The 21713-nt window shown below is 41.0% G+C and overlaps 1 protein-coding gene across 13 annotated transcripts in view; it reads right to left on the bottom strand.

Annotated features, from left to right (window-relative positions):
- Window positions 1-21713, bottom strand: part of LOC149468552 (PWWP domain-containing DNA repair factor 3A-like) — a 108926-nt gene that overhangs the window by 3926 nt on the left and 83287 nt on the right. For all 13 annotated transcript variants that reach the window (XM_089670096.1, XM_089670100.1, XM_089670103.1 and 10 more), the window contains 4 exons: window positions 18112-18172; window positions 11409-11484; window positions 5168-5218; window positions 4597-5024 (listed from right to left, as the gene is read on the bottom strand). In XM_089670096.1, coding sequence (XP_089526222.1) covers window positions 4597-5024; window positions 5168-5218; window positions 11409-11484; window positions 18112-18172 — 616 coding nt within the window. The remainder of the gene's footprint in view (window positions 1-4596; window positions 5025-5167; window positions 5219-11408; window positions 11485-18111; window positions 18173-21713) is intronic.

Raw genomic sequence — 21713 nt, 5'->3', positions numbered from 1 at the left:
AGAAACGCTGATGTCCCTCGCAAATGGGAATGTACAGATACGTGTCGATGTCTATGAAAGCCAGTAAAGGGAGGCCACCACAGAGAAAATGGATTCCATCTTGAACCTTTGCACCCATGCAAAGATATTCAAGGCCTTGAGATCCTTGAGAAGATTGGGCGAACTCCAACCTCCATCGGGATCGTGGACATGTTGAAGTAAAACCCCAGAACCAGTCACCTGAATAATCACTGCCTAAAAAAGCAGGTCCTGCACAGCCCCATAGAGAACCCGAAAGGCACGATCATGGAACATGAAAATTAAAGGGAAAGACATTTTCTGTTGGAAAGGAAAGAAATTCTATTTTGTAACCCGCCACAATTAGATTGGGGACCCACTTGTCAGGAATGAGGGAGGTTCATGGGTCCAGCGAAGGCGACCCCCACCTGGACATGGGTGGGGGCAAACCTTCATGCTGAGGACGACTAATCCGCAGTCTTGGTAAAGCCTATGGGACCAGGAATGCTTGGCACTGTCCGCGGGGGGCCTTGAAAGGCTTGGAACCTTTGCCAGGGGAATGAAAAATCCACTTATGAGCTGTGAAGGAAGGCCCAGACTTCTGAACCAGTTCCTTACTTTTCTTGGCCTGTGGGAGAAAGGTACTCTTGCCACCTATAAAAGTTTTGAGGTCATCCAGGGTGGCTACTAAAAAGGTTCTTGCAGACCAGTCTTTCCAGGGTGAATGCCTCTTTGAAGTCTGGTCGGCAGACCAACACTTGATCCAAAGCACCTGTCAGAGCACCACTGAGAAAGAGAGCTTTGAAAGGAGCGGAGCAGCATCAAGGGATGAGTCACAAATGTACTTCAAGCCCTGGACCAACTGGACCTTGGCTTATTTGGTTAGCGTCTGGGACCCCAGCGCTATGGCCAGCACAGGACATAATGCTCACCCTGCAATGGTAAACATAGATCGTGCGATTTCTTTCAGCCTGCGGAAGGACCCTTCAAAGAGGGGGACTCCTCCACTGGAATCATAGTGGCTTTGTTTAGCCTAGAAATAGGAGGGTCCACCACAGGAGAAGTCCACTTTTTTTTTTTCCCCAGAAGGGTCTCCTCAAAAGCATTTAGGAAGCATGAAAGCAGCTTTTGGAATTTCCCAATTCTTGTAAATAAATTTGTCAAGCAGTGCTGGATAAGGAAAAAAAATTTAATAGACATAGCCGGTTTGTGTGTACCAAAGTGGACTTGAATGGGGCATTGTCCTTCCTACCTTGTGTCCTCAACGTTTTGCGTTTTTCATACAGCGTAATCAGTGCAGTGAATAACACCTTCTCCTGTGTGGCTGCAGAGGCCTCATCCTCCCTATACAAGGGTTCAGGTGGATAGGTCATTGGGACCTGCAGAATGCACAGAACCTATGACAGGAGAGCCTGACTAGGGTTCAGAGGCATCCAGTAAGGGATGCTTCCTGCTCATCTTGCACCCGAACATTGCCTCCACCTGGTAGACAAAATGACTCTAGGACCATCAAGAGTGCATCTAGTGGAACAGAAGGATCTGAGGGACCGGCTGACTTCATGGCAAAACCCCACCAGGGGAGGTACTGCTGCAAACAGGACCCTAAAAAAGGAGGGGGGAGAAAATTGCCCCCCCCCCCATGCCAACCCAGCAGAGAGAGTTACCCCAGGAAGGACTCACTACCCGATTGCCAAGGAATCTGGATGCTGCCAATCGCTGTGCCAAAGAAGAGCTCACCAAAGAGTCCCAGGGACCGCCCAAGTAACAGCCCGACAGATGAAAAGTAAGATGGTCACTGCCTCCAGCTACACAAAAATGGCCACCAGTAACATCCCCCAGACAGCTCCCATACAGTACATTAAGCATGTTCCACCGAAAAAAAGGCTGCCCTTCCTGAATCTGAAGAGCTGTGTCCATCAATGAACTCAGAGAAAGGGATTTTACGGTTAGTAACAAAATCCCACATTCACTAAGTTCTGGGGAAAATAGGAGTGCAACTGTACTTGCACAGTCTATTTGACTTAATAAATCAATCTCAGCGTACAAACTCCAGGCAAACCTAAAATACACAGATGAAAGCATTAGGAAAAGACCTCACTTGCCAAATGATTCATGTTTCTATCCATTCAGTCCTAATACACACAACCTTGTCTGGCAGGACTGGAGAACTGACTGTTCCATACTGCAGTTAAGTAATACAACTAGTCTAACCTTTGCTGTACAGGGGAGTGCAGGAGGCTGACACCAAAACTAAAATTCAGGTACTTACATTAGTTGCATTTAACTCTCTGTGCCACCAACATTACAATGACAATGGTGGTGTTAACAAATCCTGGTTGTGAGTCAACACACATTTTCACTCCTGGCTACTGGCCATGTAGTAGTTGAAGTGATTTTACATAGTTAGTCTGGCTGAAAAAAGACAAAAGTCCATCCAGTTCAACCATAGAAGAAAAAAAAAAAAGTTATAATCCTATACCCACAATTGATCCAGAGGAAGGCAAACAAAAACCCAGCAGAGCATGATCCAATTTGCACCTGCTGGGAAAAAAATTCCTTCCTGATCCCCCGAGAGGCAATTGGATATTTCCTGGATCAACTTTACCTATAAATGTTAGTATCCAGTTACATTCTGTGTATCTAAGAAATAATCCAGGCCTTTTTTTGAAGCAATCCACTGAGCTGGCCAGAACCAACTCTTGAGGGAGTCTATTCCACATTTTCACAGCTCTCACTGTGAAGAAACCTTTCCGTGTTTGGAGATTAAATTTCTTTTCCTCCAGACGTAAAGAGTGCCCCCTTGTCCTCTGTGTTGACCTCAGGGTGAATAGCTCTACACAGAGTTCACTATATGAACCACTAATGTATTTATACAGGTTGATCACATCCCCCTTTAATCTCCTCTTCTCAAGAGAGAATAAATTTAGTTCCTCTAATCTTTCCTCATAGCTGAGCTTCTCCATGCCTCCTATCAGTTTGGTTGCCCTTCTCTGTACTTTCTCCAGTTCTCCAATGTTCTTTTTGTGAATTGGTGCCCAAAACTGAACTGCATATTCCAAATGAGGTGTTACTAATGATTTGTACAGGGGTAATATGATATCTCTCTCTCTGGAGCATGTGCATGAAGGTGCCTGCTACTTCCCCCAGCCAAGTGTTATGGGGAAACCTCTCTCCTTTTAGAATAGAGAATAGCGGGAGACCCCCAATTTCTCCTTAAATCAGAGCTCCACCCAAAAGGCGAAGTTCCGCTTTAAGGCCTCCTCCCTCCTCTTTCAGGAATGGCAATTTTGGGGAAAATCAAGTACCCTCTCCTCCCTCCCTGCAGTTTTTTGGGACACATGACAGTCCCCAGGAGACTGCTAGACCATTCACAATGCACAGGGAGGCTAGCACATACACAGTGGGTACCCGGCTGTGAAGCTCCAAGCTGTCACAGCTGGGTGCCCACAGTTAAGATGCCTCTTCAAAGACAGAAGATTAGAAATGAAAACAGCTGGGGTGAGCACATTGATGGATCATGGGACAGGTAAGAGGCTTTTTATTAAATGACAGCAGCTAGTTTTTGTAGCTGCTGACTTTTCAACCTTTTACATAGGAGACTGGAGTTCCTCTTTAGGAAGAACCTGCCATTTGCACTATGTTATCACATTGGGGCTTATCAGTCCTCCTTGTGAAAGCAACAATGTAAAAAAAACAAAAATGTAAGTTTAATGTGGCATGTTAAACCCCCTAACTGTCCAGACCAACAAAACTCTTACTTTCGGTTATAAACCATGGCAAATAAAAATGCCAGGAAAGTAAAAACACCCCGAAAGGACCTCTTTTGCAGAGTAGGTACCCTGAAATGATCTGATTTTTTTTTTACCAAAATTTTTGTAAATTAAGAAATATGCTGGTAATGAGGGGTTAAAACATGGGGCTTGGCAATAGTGTACTAGATACAACAGAACACAGAGGGATAAGGAGATGAATGGGAAGATGGAGATGAAAAGGTTAATATATAAAATGTAGATAAGCTGTGTGAGGAGTTAACAGAGGTCAGATTAAGGATAGGATGGAGCTCACATATGTTGTAGAGAGATAACAGTACAGAGCTGTATGCCAGTGTTTCTGGTAGTAGTTACACTTATTTTTATTATGTACTGACTATGATCAGGAATTTCCCATTATCTCAAAATTAATCTTTTCACCTCAAAAGGATTCTTTAGGCCTAAAATGTGCATTTTAGCATGTGTGAAAAATGATAAAATTACTAAAGAAAAGAGAGCTAAAATGCATGACATTATTTTCCTTTCCTTTATAACCATATGATATGAAAATATAACCCAAGGGGCATCATACACACAGTTTCAAGGTTCAAGGCACTGATGCAAACTGTTTCCTTGTACTTTACTCCTTGTCTGCTACATAATTTCAGGCTGGTCATAGATGTGCAGACTTCCTTTTAATTTCAGGGTTTTCATGTTCCTATATGCAATGTAAAACAATGGTTTATTTCTACATAGAGGAAACTGAGCAATCCTCAACTACCTTTTGACATTTTTACCATGTAGTTCTTGAACACTATGAAATAGAGTAATATGAGGAAACCGACTTTACCTCTGGAAACAGCACCTCAAGAATGAATTTGGTTTGATCGCCATTCATAAGCTTTTTTGACTGTATGTTCATATTTTCACAAAGCACTTGCAGATAGCCCATCACAAGCTCAGCCTGTTCTTCATCTTCAATATAGGTCTCCAGGCACTCCACACTTTGGTTTGATGACTGAAACTTCTCTAACCAATGTGACTTTTTCTTCCCCTCAAGGATGCCTTTTAGGTGACGTTCTGCCTGCCTACTCTTCACTATGCACTCCACCAGTTTCTCATTTGCTCTATCTCTGGATGCCCGCGCCCGGTCTGGTAGAATTTTCTTTTTCACAAGAGAACCACTGTCTGTGATGTTTGGGACAGGCTCACGTATTTCTGGATATATTGAAGGGAAATTCAATTTGGTTTTAGAGCACTCTTTTCTTACTGGGTAGCCTGCAACAGAGAAAATACTTATTTATATATTTTCACAACTCATTTCTGCTTGTTAAAGTCCCTTGTCTAATGTTCTGTCTAACAGAAGCAATTTTATATACATTTTTTATTGAACATAAAACCACAGACTTGAAACTACTTACTGATGGCTGAGGTGCAGTATTCCAAGAAAGAACCAGAAAATGAACCACAACCTGTATCAAAGCGAAGAAAAAGAAAAAGTATATCAGATTTAGTTATACTATAGCAACACCTCATCAAATGGACAAGAGAGCATTATACCTCAATAAATATTGAGGGTGGACAAGGAAAAATACAAGGCATATCACATGGTCTCAAAAGAAAAGACAAAGAATCTCAGTCAGGGTCAGGGAAAAGACAGAGCATATCACACAATCTGAATAGATGACAGAGAATGCCTCAACAAAGCAGAGCCTCATATCACTGTCTGACTAGGGGACAACATTTTTCCTTCTTCTGCACTACATGATTTAAAGTGTAAAAAAAGAGGAAAAAACATTTGCAATCCAATTTACATAAAATCTTGTGTAGAGAAAAAGACCGCCACAATTAACTGACCCAGTAACAAACACAGAATTCAGTGGAGTCTGGTTTGGAGGTATTACCTTTAATTTTGGAAGTTATATTTACTCATACAAAGATTGTCAATAAAGAAAGGATTTTCAGACCTTTTCTTCCACTAACTGGTCTGTGCATTGACCACCACTAGTAAATCAATGCTCAAATATCGATCAACTGGGAATGACGATATGGTCAACAAGAGAGTGTATGTACTTCACTTACAAAATGTTTTTATTTCAGCCAACATGATCAGTGTGCGTTTGACAATTCCCTCGTTGGATAAATTTTGTCATCATTGTAGATATCTAAATCTACTGAAGGTTGAAACACTCCTGGCAAAGGAAAACTGGCCACACAAACAAACCATGTTATTACAAAATCTTTAGATTTGTCTGGTTTTAAAGTCTTTAAAGCTGTCAAGTATTTTGATATCCCACCAAATCAACCCAGTTAATTTTAAAGCCTCCAGGTTTTGTGTTACTTTAAATATTTTGTTTGGGCCAAGCTGGCCTAAACAATTTCCATTACTAAGAAATGCGGGCACTATCAGCACTGTATAAACTAAGTAGTATCTGCTACATACAGTATACAGCACTGTGTTCTGGCAGTGGTATGGGGACTTCCTGTCCCATTTCTGAAACAAAGTCAGGCTGACAGCTCCTCAGCCATTCACAGGAAGCCTTGTAATTTTTAAACGAATACAAGGTTTCCTTTGATTGGCTGAGGTAGAGATTGTCTCTTAACTCACTCCCCTCTCCACCTCAGACAATAAGAAAATAAATGTATTCATAAAAATACAAGGGTTCCTGTGAGTGGCTGAGCATCGCTCAGCATAACGAGATTTTGTTCCGGGAACAGGATGAGAAGCCCCCCATACACCTGCCAAAACACAGTGCTGTATGCTATACGTAGCTGATGCTACATACAGTTTAAATAGAGCTAAATGACAGAGGCATTTCTTAGTAATGAAAATTATTTATTTAGGTCAACTTCGCTCAAAAAATGTTTTTAACCGTTTCAATACCGTGCAATTTTACACCTTCCTGCCCAGGCCATGTTTCAGCGCTCTCACACTTTGAATGACAATTGCGCGGTCATACAACACTGTACCCAAACTAAAATTTTATCATTTTCTTCACACAACTAGAGCTTTCTTTTGGTGGTATTTAATCACCGCTGAGGTTTTTATTTTTTGCTAAATTAACAAAAAAGACCAAAAATTTTGAAAAAAAACCACACATTTTTCTTTGTTTCTGTTATAAAAGTTTACAAATAAATAATTGTTCTTCATAAATTTAGGCCGAGATGTATTCTGCTACATGTCTTTGGTGAAAATAACCCAAATTAGGATGTATTTTTTAGTTTGTAGGAAAGTTATAGAGTTCACAAACTATGGTATAGATCTGAAAATTGATCAATCCTGAAGTACCGACAGCCAATCTAATTTCTTCAGGTCCAAGAATGTCAGAACAGTACAGATATCCCCAAATGACCCCTTTTTGCAGAGTAGACAGTCCGACGTACTTCATAAGAGGCATGGCGAGTTTTTTGAAGTTGTATTTTTTTGTCATAATTTTTCGGAAAATGAAAAAATTAAAAAAATTATTTTCACAATTTTTTTTTACATACAGTCACCAGTGCAGTACAGCGTCATCATATAACTGGCATGGCGGTGAACAGGGACACTGACTGGTGACAGTATGAAAAAAAAAATATATATATTTTTTTAAATTTTTTAAAATTTTGTTTATTATATTTAATTTATTACTTTTTTTTTACTTTTTTTCATATTTTACTATGACCAAAGTAGTACAATGTTACCATAGTAACATTGTACTACTTTGGGGAAGTGATCAGGATTTTTTTTTTTTTACACAATTTGCTTATAGCAAAGACTTACTTTGCTATAAGCAAGCATTTACCTGAATGACATCGATTCATTCAGCTTTTTTTTTTTTTTTGTGCTTAGCTGTGATTTGGTCACAGCTAATCACATGACATGTGCATGTGATTAGCTGTGACCATTCACAGCTAGGCACTAGTATACAATGGATGGCATCATGAATGAAGCCATCCATTGTATACAACTATCATGTGACCTGCTGTGATTGGTCACAGCAGGTCACATGGTTTCAGCAACGGGAGCCGGTACTCGGATCTGTCATCGGCCGTGTCCGAGGTGCACGGCCGGTGACAGATCGCGCTTCTGCGCCGCTCTGCATTATCGCAAACGGCGCATGTGCGGGAGCACGCCAAATGGCGTGCACCCGGAGTGCAGAGACACATTTGAAGCCGCCAAACGGCCATTGGCCGGGCGGCTAATGGTTAAAATAACAATATCTGGGGTTAATCTTTAAACTGTTGCTGCCCGTGTAACACGTGTGTAGTGTCAAAAAGGGTAGGCTTTAGGGCCAGTTCACACTACATGCGTTTCAGTGTGCTTTTTTTTATGCATCAAAAACGCACAGAAAGAAGGTTATATGGTTGTCAATGTCATAGTTCACATCAGTGCTTGCAGTTCCAGTGCATTCCGGTTACAGAGGGAGAAAAGAAAAAAGAAGAACAGGCTACATTTTTCCTGCACAGAACTGTACTGGAACGCAGTAAAACGCATCAAAACTGCAATAGAATGCGCCAAAAACGCACGTCCCTATTTGAATAGAAAAATAGGGGGGAAAATGAACCAGAATGCATCAAAAACGCACCGGAACGCGCCAAAAATGCATACACGGAAACGCATTCGGAATGCATTTCTATAGTGTGAACCAGCCCTTAATGCGCACATGCTGCGCATATAAATTGCTGGCCAGCTGATGTTTCTGTGCCGAGAGCACACTCACTATGCACTCCCAGCACAGAGACCGAGCTGTGAAAAACAGCTCCCGAGTCCCCACTAACAATCAGTAGCCAGTGGGACCAGCTCCCCATCAAGTGACCACCATGACAGCCAATCATAGTGATCACAAGATTAAGGGGTTAAAATAATCTGTCCCTAATTTACTTCAGTTACTTCAATTTTCAACTGGAAGACTGGATAAAAGCACAAGGAGATATCTAAAAAGTAACTTTAATTTGGTGTCCTTTGCCTAAAGATCCCAAACTAATGGCAAGTAAAATGGTTATTACAAGTGTTCAGCTTTCATTGTGTAATTAGTAATTCTACTGTTTCTTTGATCTGCCCCATAAATCTTTTGTGAAAAGTTTGCAAGTTTAAACAAAAACAGTGAAATGGGATACATCTGAGTGGAACTACTACTCTATTGCCTTAAGGCCAAGTTTATTATTGTTTTTAATCAGTACAAAAGGGACAGTATTGACATTGAATGAGAAATACCTATTGTGCTGGGGGCTGCTCTTGAAATCCTTCGTCCTCTGCCTCCCTCATACCCCCACAACAGTAATCTGCCAGTGCTGCAGGCATTAATACGAGCTACTGGACCTGTCATAGGCGCTTGACAAGAGTGGCGACTATGCCCGCCGTTCCTGCTTCCCACCTTCATTTATAGAAGCTGTACTATAGCTTCCAGCAAAGAAACATTCCCTATGAATGAAGGGACTGGTGGATGAATTAAACGTCCACCTCCTCCATTTACATAGCGGATGAAGAGACCATTCTCTGGAGTTCAGCCACTGATGACGGAAGAAGTCCATCTTCCAATTTTCCACGGGTGGGATGTGCACAGCAGTCAGCGCTCCAACGTGACTTTCTGCCCAACCTAGGATGAGGTCTGCTTCTTTTTGAACTGCACTTTTGCCCCCCCCTGCTAACTGATGTAAGCAGTCAGGAAATCTTGCAGCTGAAAGGTCAAGCGTTGAAGGGACCACTGAATTGTCCTAGGCTCAGCAATATTTATGAGGAGCCAAGCTTCCTCCATTGACCAGATCCCCTGCACTGAAAGGGCAACCAGGACTACTCAGAAGTCCAGTGGGCTAGCATCGTTTGTGAGAAACAGCCAGATCAACACGAAAAAGGATTTGCCCCATTCCAGTGTCAGGATGGAGATCCATCATGCCAAAACAAGCACAGTCTTATTGCTCAGGCCCATGAGATGATCCACAGATTGAGCCTGCTTTTTTCCACGCTGAGAGATTGTTGAGCTGTAAAGGTCTAGAGTGAAACTGGGTGTAAAGGACTGTGCTGAAGGAAGGGACCATTAGGCTCAAAACCCTCATGCAAAAGCAAATGGTTGGGTGTCTCCTGGACCACAAGGTCCAAGCATGGGAGCAAATAGATTTGAGTTTGTCCAGGGGAAGGAAAGGAAGACCCTAGACTGGGCGATATTCAAGGATGGCTCAGATATTCCAAGCCATGCATCTTATTTCTAAGGATTTAGGATCCTTATGAAACTCTGCATGGCCTGCACAGTCCAGCCAACATTGGCAGACAGAACCTAACTGTTCCCTCAGCTCACCAAAATATCCCATAATGGGTATACCCTGATAGTGAAGCAGAGCGAGAACAGTGACTAACACTCTGGTGTAGACCCAAGATACAGTGGACAGGCCAAAGGTAAAGGCAACATATTAGTAATGCTGTGAGTCCACAGCAAAACACAGGTACTTTTGATGTGCTGGAAAGATAGGGATGTGCACATAAGCATTCTATATGTCCACAGACCGTCATCCCATGACCACCTATCTCTAGGATGGTCATTTGCGCTTTTGGAACTATCCCAGTATACAACGTGGTAATGGTAACCAGTGTTCCTTCACTTGCATTACTGCCTCTGGAGGAGAGGAGGAATTTTGGCATTGATATAACCCCTGTGAGGGAACACTGGTTACCATTACCATGTTGCGTACTGGGATAGTCCCAAAAGCGCAAACGACCATCCTAGAGATAGGTGGTCATGGGATGGCGGTGAGTGTAAATCCATGTGGGGCACCAGTTTGAGCACACTGGAACACCTGTCAATTTATTACAGAGTGCACAATCAAAGATTTAGCACCTTTGCACTGTATCTTCACATACTGGGACTGTGCACTAATACCAGTATAGCAAATATTGTTTATTACCAATTATTTTCATATTGTCACTGATTTTTGCTGATTGCATGGTCTGAGCGCAGGCTATATGTTATTTATTTAAAATTTTGTGTGTATAAATTCACAATTAGGACTGCTGCTTAATTTGGGTATTTGACAATATTGTTTGCATTCATAAGTGCAGCGCCATTCTCTTTTCCACTGATTGTGATGAAGACTTGTTACTAGACCTGGCGGGTTTGGAGGTCCAGTTTCTGCAACTGAACTGCATTCTTGGCTTGGATTAGGCCACTGACCCGACAGAAATTGAGTTGTCATCGGCTGAATCATCGGTCTTTAAGGACGTATCGGCCGCCCGCTCCTTAACAACTTGCTATTCACTGGTTGGTAAAGACACCTGCAGCTGCCTGCTCCTTAACCATGTTTACTGAAGAGGCATAGAAGATGAACAAAAAAAAAACAAAAAAAAAAAAAAACACTAAATGCCTCTAGAAGCAGCTTTTTTTAAGTTAGTGTGCATGAAGTCTAAAAGTCTGGAGGAAAAAGATTTAACCTCCACACGCGGAAAGGCTTAATCACAATAAGAAATGTGAAACTGTAGAATAGACTCCCTCAAGAACGAGTTCTGGCCAGCTCTGCAGTTTGTTTTTTTTTTTTTTTACAAGGAATTGAATGCATTCCTAAATTTACAAAATACAAATGGAAACATTTACAGTTAACACCAGGAGTAGTTGATCTAAGGAATATCAGATTGCCTCCTGGGGGGCCAGGAAGGATTCACAGAATAAAATTTAAAAGTACAGCAAGTGAGCTCACCCAATCGAATTTTGTAGTCACATATTAGAGCATCACACCAATCCACCGATTTCCCATAATCTTTACGAGCAACTTCCTTAAAAAATAAATATAAACCAAATGGTCACAAAAACAAACAAATATAGCAAACATCAGAACTGGAGAAGCCAGGGATACTGCATTATATGTTGTACCATACCAAAAAAAACTGTTAAAAGTTTCAGTTTCTCCTGAGAAAACAGTGAGGGAGGGGAGCGGCGACATGGAGCTAGGGGTTTATAGATGGGTGGTAGGACAGGCAATGGGGTGTTTCTCACATTAGTGCAGAGAATGCATTAAGGTGAACAATTTTCATACTTTATTACCACTAAGTGGGTCTAAAACTTGCCGCAAATATAGTGACACCATACAGTGAAAAAAAACTGTTCAAACATAAAATATGACAATCATGCAAATGCAAACTGATATTGTAAAACAGTCTATAACAATGCGCAGAACAAGTGCCAGCAATTCAACATGTAGACCCTTTGCTCCATTCATCATAAGTAAACCCCACCTTCTTATCATAAAAAAATAACTTCACTTTATTAATAAAGAATAATGAATAAATTTCAAAGCCAGCTGTTACCTTGTCAAACTCATATGTGCAAAAAATGTACTGAATATATTGCAAAGTCAGATATTATCCTGAGGTGAGTAAATACAGCTAGTATATGAAGACTAATAATTGTGCATGAAACAAACCACCTATCCACCTAATGAGTAGATCAGGGCTTAAAATTTTGAGTCTTGAGCTACTAGCCAGGCCTTAGGAGTTACTCACCATCAGTTGCTCCACCCATCCGCTACCCTGTCACGCCACTAATCCCTCCCCTAAACATGCCCTCGTAAATTCTCTCATTAAAATGACACTGTTACAGAAATATATACCCTCCTTCACCCCCCCCCCATAGGCATGTCCTCTACCCCCATTTAAAAAAAAAAGAAAGGGGGGTGAGAGATAGAGAAGGGGGTGAGAGAAAAAGAGGGGGGGAGGGGGGCAAAAAAAAGGGGGTGATTGGTATTTCTACTACTCACAATTATGGCACCATCCCCCCATAATTTGAGGTTATAATGACCACACAACCCCCCTCTTAGAACACATGGTTTCTATTATGGTACAATGCACCCCCCCCCCACCAGAACACACACAGGGCCCCCTACTACATAAAGTGAATACAGACTCTGGGCCCTTGGGTAGTGAGTGCCTACATGCCTGAAAGCTTATTCCGCCTCTGGCACCCCACTCCATATCCATCGGCTGTTTGATTGATCTGGCCCTCACCCCCATGTTATTTCCACTCGCGAAATGCGAGCAGGCGAGTGGAAATTTCAAGGCCTGGAGTAGATGATATATAAATTCTACTAATTGTGTGCAATACCACCAAAATATGTACCTATAATGATGAGTGCATACACTGATCAATGTATGGTATACATGAAATATAAATGTAATAATTTTCAATCTTAAATGTAAATGAACAAAGAAACATCCATATGGAAAGTTTGTGTGAAGACAGAAAAAAAAAAAAAGTCCCAATTTCCAAAACTAGAAAGCAAGGACTCCTCAGGTGCACGCCACTCCATGCAAAAATGAGAGGCTTACCAGAAATGTTTAACACTTAGCTTAAATGGTGGTCAAGCAAAGCTTTGTAAAATATCTCCTGTGACTCCAACTTTATCCTCGTACACCAATACACAATCGCCAGAGAAGCCCTTATCAAATTCCACTTACAGAGGTTTAAGTATCCAGATCAAACATGAAAGAGACCATCACGCTCACCAGAGCATATGTCACCACGCATACATGCCATGCGGCAGCCATCTTGGATGTGGGCAGTATCAATGTTTTAACATCATAACAGCGCTGTGCATGGTTTCAACTAAGTGTAATTTTAAGCTAATAAACCTTTTGGAAACTGATTTCACACAATGGAGAGCGCGTTTGTCTCTTGCATGTTTGATCTGGATACTTAAACCTCTGCAAGTAGATTTTGACCATTGATGTGGGCTTCTCTGGCAGTTGTGTATTGGTATACGAGGATAAAGTTTGAGTCACAGGAGATATTTTACAAAGCTTTGCTTGACCACCCTTTAAACTGAGGGTTAAGCATTTCTGGCAAGGCTCTTTTTGCATGGAGTGGTGTGCAGCTGAGGAGTCCTGGCAGATCTTTATCAGCCCGTCAAGATGATAGACAATTGCTTTCTCATTTTGGAAATTTTTTTTCTTTGTCTTCACACAAACTCTTTCCACGTGTATCTTTCTTCATCATTTGTGTTTAAGATCGAAAATAATTATATTTATATAATTTATACCATACATCAGTGTATTCACTCATCACTATAGATATATATTTTGGTGGTATTGCACACAATTAGTATATAGCACCTACAGGTGGATAGGTGATTTGTTTCATGCAAAATTATTAGGCTTTTTCATATACTAGCCGTATTTACTCACCTTCATAGGGTAATATCTGGCTTTGCAATATAGTCAGCACCTTTACATTAAAATTTTTTCTTTGCACACGTGCTATTGACAAGGTAACACCTGGCTTTGCAATTTATTATTGTTTCTTAATATGAACACGTCAGAATGAGGTCTATTTTTTGTGTGTGCTGCCCTTTTTGGGAATATTTTAGGAGTATCCAGCATCAGGGTATAGTGCAAAATTACACTTTACATGATAGTTTGAAACTAGCGCCGATTTCTTTCTTTTTTCTAAACCCCACCTGCTTACCAGAGAGAATGACCCCAGATTCAAGAGGTCAGCAGCGCACGAGTGCAGGACGCAGCCTGTCAGTAACCAGATAACTTTCAAGTAAGCTGTCAGATCCCTTGCTCCCCAACTTCAAGAACAAGAGCGATGGTTCCAAATGTTAAATACCCAGGACAACATCAAGCTTGCATCAATATTGTTGGTGGTGGTGAAGGATTGGTTCACTTGTGTGCTGACAGTTTTTCCTGGATTTGTTTGAAATAAGTTCACAGTGGACTTTTTTTGGGAATGTTTCATTCACACATTAATACTCTTGTAACACGATGTGTAACACCTTGGTCATTTATTTAGAATTTGTCTTTTTTTTTATTTGAGAAGTACAGCCAAATCTCTTTTGGCTGTACTTCTACTGTTCATCATAGTGCTCGTTCTGTACTCCTGTGACCTGCTTTTAGCTGACAGCACGCTGTTGGCTGGCGTCACTCAGTTGGGCCAGGCAGGAGAAAGATCCTGACTTTAATTCGAGATCCACCCAAGAGTCTGGAGCGGCACCTGGCTCAGCCACTCAGCTAAGCGCTGACCGCCTGAGCCTGCCACTCCCTCCTCCTCCACAGTCCAGTGCTCCAGTGAGCGTGTGGGGGTAGAGCAGAGAGTAGTGACTGACAATCACCACTCTGCTCATAGCAGCAGTGAGTTCTGACCCTTAGAGCTGGAGGGGACAGATGCAGCATCGGACCGATGATGCATCCATCAAAAAAAAAAAAAAAAAAAAAAAAAAAAGGCACACACCTCTTTTTAGAAGAGAAAATGATTGGTCATTTATTTTGAACATTGGCAAATTTTATTTAAAGAGACAGTGCAATACATGTTCACAGATTTATGTGAATATCTGTTTGTGACAATTTAGGAGGCAGCGTTTTGGTTTTTTTTTTTTTTTTTTTAGCAAAAACACATTAATAATATTCTTGTAGGGGTTTGACATTAGCACAGAGTTCATTTGGAGTGTAGCGATATTTCTATTTATGTTCTGTTATGCTTTTTAGTATACAGCATCCCTGATTATTGATTCAACACCGTTTTCAGGATTATATTATAACATTAGTTTCACTAATTTAATCATTACAACCCCTGATGTTTAGCAGTGACCACAACTTGAGGCATTTGAGCAGATAAACTGGAGTGTACAAATACAAACCAGTAACTAGATAATATACTAGTTTATAACTGCAAACTACTGTCTAGCTTTACTTTTGTGTATTCCTTTACTTAGATATTCAATTGTTGATATATGAGAAGCATGCCCCGGAAGGGCATTGCTAACATGGCACACACTTCAATAAAATGCACTGATCTTGGGCAGAAATTTGCTAGCATTAATTCATGAGATTATAGAAATAGACATATCTGATGTTGTGAATTACTACAGTTAAGTGCTCTATGTCTTCTTAAATAAAAGTCTTCTCTTTTATCAATATGACTTATGTAGAAATGAAGAACTTTTATCTTGCTCTGTAGAATAAATATCTGCCTTGCAGACTTAAAATCAAGAGATTAGTGGCATATGCTGCAAGATAAAGTAGTAATCTCCAAGCATAAAAAATGCAGTAGTTAAAATACATCTGAAGATAATCCATCACAGCTAAAAATACACCTGAAGATAATCCATCACAGCTAAAAACACATCTGAAGATAATCCATCACAGCTAAAATTGGTTAAAGTGTTACTAAACCCAGGACCCTGCATTCACTATAACCGTTCTCCCACAGTACACGAAACATGGAAATGCAATTATTTTAGTAAATATAATTTGCTAAATACCTTTCCTCATCAGCAGTTAGAGCAGTCTTGTGACTTCAGCTGAGCACTGGTTAAATCTTGTAAGAGTTTTCTTTCTGCACTAGGATAATGTGAAACCCCTGACCCTCTGTCTGGACAGTGCTGATTGGCCCTGTGCTGATCACATGCACCCAAGAAAAAAACAAAAACACAACCTCTAGCAATACACACCAAACTGAGCATGTGCATGCGACTACGGATTCCAACCGTATCAGGTGGACATTTCAACAAGAGGAGGGGCAGAGAAGAAAGGATCAGCCTTTTTATACAATACAGAGGATTATTCCCTTAGGTTCCACAGTGAGTATAACAGGCATGCTTTACTGCATATACAGACTGGTTTTAAGATTGTGGGTTTAGTAACACTTTAAAGCCAAAATCTGGGCAGTTAAAATTTACCCATGGAGTGGGGTCCCCTCTATACTGCATGGGTTAAATGCTTGCTTGTCTATGGGGAAATGAATATGTAAGATGGCGCCCGCGCCAGTCGTGATGCCACAGCACCCCGGAAGCTCCTCCCACTGGCGTACCTACGCGTTACGTCGCGGTCTGTCATGTGACTTCCTCAGGATATACCAATCCCCAGGAAGTCACATGACAGACCGTGACATAACGCGTAGATACGCCAGTGGGAGGAGCTTCCCGGGTGCGGTGACATCACGTCCAGTGCGGGCGCCATCTTGGTGCACCCGTTTTTGCTTATTACCCATGCAGTACACCCATAGTGTGGTGTGAAAGCCTTATTCACCTTGTTAAACGTGAGTGGGCAATTTTATTTATATTACTTGTATCCAGGGTGGATAAAAATCAATGATTTTTTAAAAAAAATTTAAAAAAAAAAAAAATTGGATTTTTTTCATTTAAATCTGATTTTTTTTGAATAAAATGCTTTTTGAGGAAAATATATTACCATCCAAAGGTTATTCCATCATGAAATAAAGATTAGTTTTTAATAAGGCTGTATATGTTTAATTTTTTTGGTAAATAAATTCCATTAATCCATTCACAATGTCATGCTCTTCCAGAGGTTTTTATAAGATTATTGGGCAGTTTCTCTGCCTACAAGATATTATCACAGATGCTTGGTTTACTTTTGCAGTTCTCAAAACTGAATTTGACTCAGCGGAGATCACATGCCTCTTCTTCACAGCAAAAATGTTATAACCTGAACACAGTTAAGAAAAAGACCTTAATTGGGATAATGAGGGAATAACACACACCTGGCCATGGAACAGCTGAGAAGCCAATTGTCCCATTACTTTTGGTCCCTTAACAAGTGGGAGGCACATATGCAAACTGTTGTAATTCCTACACCGTTCACCTGATTTGGATGTAAATACCCTCAAATTAAATCTGACAGTCTGCAGTTAAAGCACATCTTGTTCCTTTCATTTTTAAATCCATTGTGGTGGTGTATAGAGCCAAAAATGTTAGAATTGTGTCAATGTCCCAATATTTATGGACCTGACTGTATGTACTAGTATTTTTGCATGGTTTTGCACAGTTCACTTTATTTCCATATCCCCCAGGGGATACACATATTGTGTTTGCACACTGGTATGGTACCTCGAGTGAGGATCTAAGAGGGGGAGAGTGAACTCATTCATTACTGTTAATGCATGTATTTATGTGTGATTAGTTTGTGCCGATATATTGTGTATAGTAGCGCCGCACTACTCCTCCACTTCCTGATGCTCCAGAAAGTGGACAGGCCGTCACTGTTCAATGCAGTACTGCTGGTCCTGCATTGTACATCATGACATCAAACAGCTGCAAATGAAGTAGCTTCAAGGGATTGGACACAGAGAGAGGACGTCTGCAAGAGTGAACCGTAAGATAAGAATTTGTACGTCTTTCGTCCCACCTAGCCAAATGAGCATTTGACACATGCCGTGCAGGGGGAACCTCACTGCACAGGTAAATTTAAGATCATCCCAAAGTTGGGCATTAAGTCTAAATTTCCTAAACTGTTTCTACTGTTATAAACATACATGCTTTCTGCGCATTTAAAAGTGCCAGTGTTTCCTAGGTATGATTAAATACAACATAATTTCAATACTATAAAAGTCATTCTGCTGACTGCAGGAAATATATCAGTCTCTGATGCACTAGCCTTCCACCAACTTACCAAAAACTGCTGTTTCTCTGGACACTCATAATGCTTTAACGTGCGAAGGGATACTTGAAAACTAAAAAAAAAACAAAAAAAAAAACCTTTCAGTAATTTCAGAATGGGAGGCAGAAGCTGTCATCCATGCGGTATGCAACCGATTTTTGATTAAAAAAAGCATCAGATAAATGAATTAGAGAAACGTTTTTGGGAACATTGATAGACAACAATACTCCATTGACAGACTTCAACAATACTTATAGGCCTGTAATTCTTAGGAATAACTCACTGAAATCTTTCCGAACAAGAGTCTAGTAAACATCCTGGGTATGATAAAATTTGAAACACGAAATCATAAATTATAATATAATAAATAATCATAAAAAATTATAATATAATAAACTTAATTCAATAATGTAATCAAACCAAAAACACTGAAATTTGAAATATAGCGCCAAATTCGCACATCGCTGAGCTCAGTTGCAGAATCGTTTTCAGTGTCTGATGACGAATTTCCCCACGAATCATTATCACTCAATTCTGCAAGTAGTTCTAATTTACTATCGCTGTTCTCTAGCTGGTCTAAAACCACTTTTGACCTAAAGGGACGCTTTTTGGATGCCATGGACGTTTCTCAGTTTTCAGGCAGAAAGAACAGTAAAAATGCAGGCAGGGTACAGGACAAAGCACTAGGGACAAAATGTATGTGAAATGCTTTGATACAGTAATGTAATACTATCAGATTTTAGTGTATTGAGTGAATGTCACATTTTTAAATTTCCCGCTGGTTCCGTCCCCCGCACGTCCCGAAGCTCGCAGGGAACAGAACCCGGAAGATGGATGCCGGCATCGAACGGAGGAGATGCCCGGGGACGCTGCAGGGGGGACATAGCGGGAGCGCAGGACAAGGTAAGTGCTGGAGGGATCCCTGAGCAACGCTGCAGGGTAATCCTGAGTGTAGCTCGGGGTTACTGCTTCTGGTACTGAAAGTTAACCCTGAGCGACACTCGGGAATACCGGCAGAGGGGTTAAAGTGTATATTTCATTTCATAATTCATATATGTGTCTATGTTAATATATATTGGTATTAAAACATATCCTCTTCCCTTTGCATTGCTTTCCTTTGTGTGCAATACCTGGTGATCCTGCCAGTTCCCCTGGTTTCCTACTTCAAACTGACCATGCTAGGGCATGGAAGCACATCCAGGCCAGCATGGTCAGTTTGCATCTTTGCATTCTACTTGGTAGCATAGCCTGCTTGTACTCCACTTGTCAGACTTGTGCTTACACACCCCCCTGCCCAGTTCATCACTGGAAAGATCAGAGTACTGCTGTTTCTCTGCCTCTTGCAGACATGCCACCCCGCCCAGCTTCTAACTGCATATTTGTCTTTGTGCCTGTGCTCCATTCAAGCTGCTGTTGCCCCCCAAGATGATGGAATTCATGGACATCTCTGATACTGAATTATCCACCTCATCCTTTCAGGAAGACTGTAGGAAGAACAGAACTAAGGCAAGCCAAAGATGATGTAATTTTCTTTTCTGTAACCATGGGTTGCAGGAAAGAAAATTGCTCAATTCCCCCATCAACACAGTTCGTGTTGGTGGGGGAATCCCTTCCATGGAGCTATTATGTTCTGCCGAGAGAAAACAGACAATGATTACTGCTCGCGGCTGTAGCCGCTGGCAGCAATTGTATGTAAAAAAAAAAATCTGTCAGGCTGGTTGACAGATGATTCCAACATGGTTCTAGTCTGACTTGCACTATATGCATCCTGATGTGATAGCCTTCAAAGAGGATCACTGCAGCCAGCACTAGACTCAATAGGGTGTTGAGCACTAAACCATTTGGATAGGAAGCACACATGAATCCCTGCAATTGGAGCGGAGCTTTGCACACCAGCAGCTGTGAGCCAAGTGAAATCCCAGGCTTCTCATGTTGTGAGTGCAATATACTAGGGTCAACCCTAGCAGATTTTTTTGTGAACCCAGGTGACGCTATACAGACTGTATTGGCTCTTTAAAGCCTAATTACAGCCAGATAAACAGAAAAATCAACACAAGGGACATAACTTACAGTCAGCAGGATGTGTCACTTGTACTCTTGCCCCTTCTCTTAGTTGAAATCCTCCTCTGTCCATGCTCCACTCTGGATTTACTTTAATCTACACTATGAGAGACTGATAAGTATACTGGATCATTTATGATTGGTGCACTTGCATGGCTTTAGCTGCTTTAACCTCCCTGGAGGTATTCCCGAGTGTAGCTCGGGATAAAATTTCAGCACCAAAAGTGGTAACCTCGAGCTACACTGGGGAATACCCTGCATCGTTGCTCAGGGATCCTTTCTGCACTTACCTTGTCCTTCGCTCCCGCACTGTCCCCCTTGCAGCGTCCCCGGGCATCTCCTCCGGCAGATGCCGGCATCTGTCTTCCGGGTTCTGTTCCCTGCAACGTCGGGATGTATGAGGATGGAACCGGCGGGAAATTTTAAAAAGTGACACATTCACTCAATACACTAAAATCTGATAGTATTACATTACTGTATCAAAGCATTTCACATACATTTTGTCCCTAGTGCTTTGTCCTGTGCCCTGCCTGCATTTTTACTGTTCTTTCTGCCTGGAAACTGAGAAACGTCCATGGCATCCAAAAAGCGTCCCTTTAGGTCAAAAGCGGTTTTAGACCAGCTAGAGAACAGCAATAGTAAATTAGAATCACTTGCAGAATTGAGTGATGATTCATGGGGAAATTCATCATCAGACACTGAAAACGATTTTGTGACTAAGCTCAGTGATGTGCGAACTTGGCGCTCTATTTCAAATTTCAGTGTTTTTGGTTTGATTATATTATTGAATTATATTTATATTATTTTTTATGATGATTTATTAAATTATAATTTATGATTTTGTGTTTTAAATTTTATCATACCCGTGATGTTTACTAGACTCTTGTTTGGACAGATTTCAGTGAGTTATTCCTAAAAATTACAGGCCTACAATAAAAAAAAACTACATATTTCCATGCAAAAAAATGTGCTGCTTTGAGCACAGAAATACTGACATAATCAGACCGCTAGGGAGGTTAAGGGCTTTGTGAGAAAGGCTTATCAAGTGGAAATTTCCAGTTCTGAATTATTATACATACTAAGGACTGGTCCAAGAATGGATGTTGTTGGTGGTGCACCGAAATTAAAATTCTGGACCAAAGCCGAAAATTCAGGATGTACTTGGCCAAAAACGGAAAGTGAAATTGACAGAAAAGAAAACCAAAATATATAATATATACACACACATATATATATATATACACACACACATACACACACACAGATACAGTTAGGTTTTATTTCCTATTTAGGCTGGTTATTAGCCAAGTCTCTGCCTCATCTGACTGCATTGATGTGGGAACCCTGGAGGATGTGCTGGTTGTGATCATCTGGCTGTCTTGGGCCCAATAAATGTGCTTTTATTATCTATTGAAATGTGAGTGGCCTGGAGTCTGTTTAATATAGGATTAGAATGATCTTGGCAATATTACACTATGTAAGTTTTTTTCTCTGAAAACACGGTGGAGGAAGCGAGGAGGCCACGGTGAGGACCTGAAAGAGGATCTTATCTT

The sequence above is a fragment of the Staurois parvus genome, unplaced genomic scaffold, assembly GCF_062004578.1.
Source record: "Staurois parvus isolate SC_StPar_1 unplaced genomic scaffold, SC_StPar_1.0 ptg000086l, whole genome shotgun sequence".
Lineage (NCBI taxonomy): Eukaryota > Metazoa > Chordata > Amphibia > Anura > Ranidae > Staurois > Staurois parvus.
The sequence above is the reverse complement of the archived record's forward strand: the minus strand, read 5'-3'. Positions and strand labels throughout refer to the sequence as shown.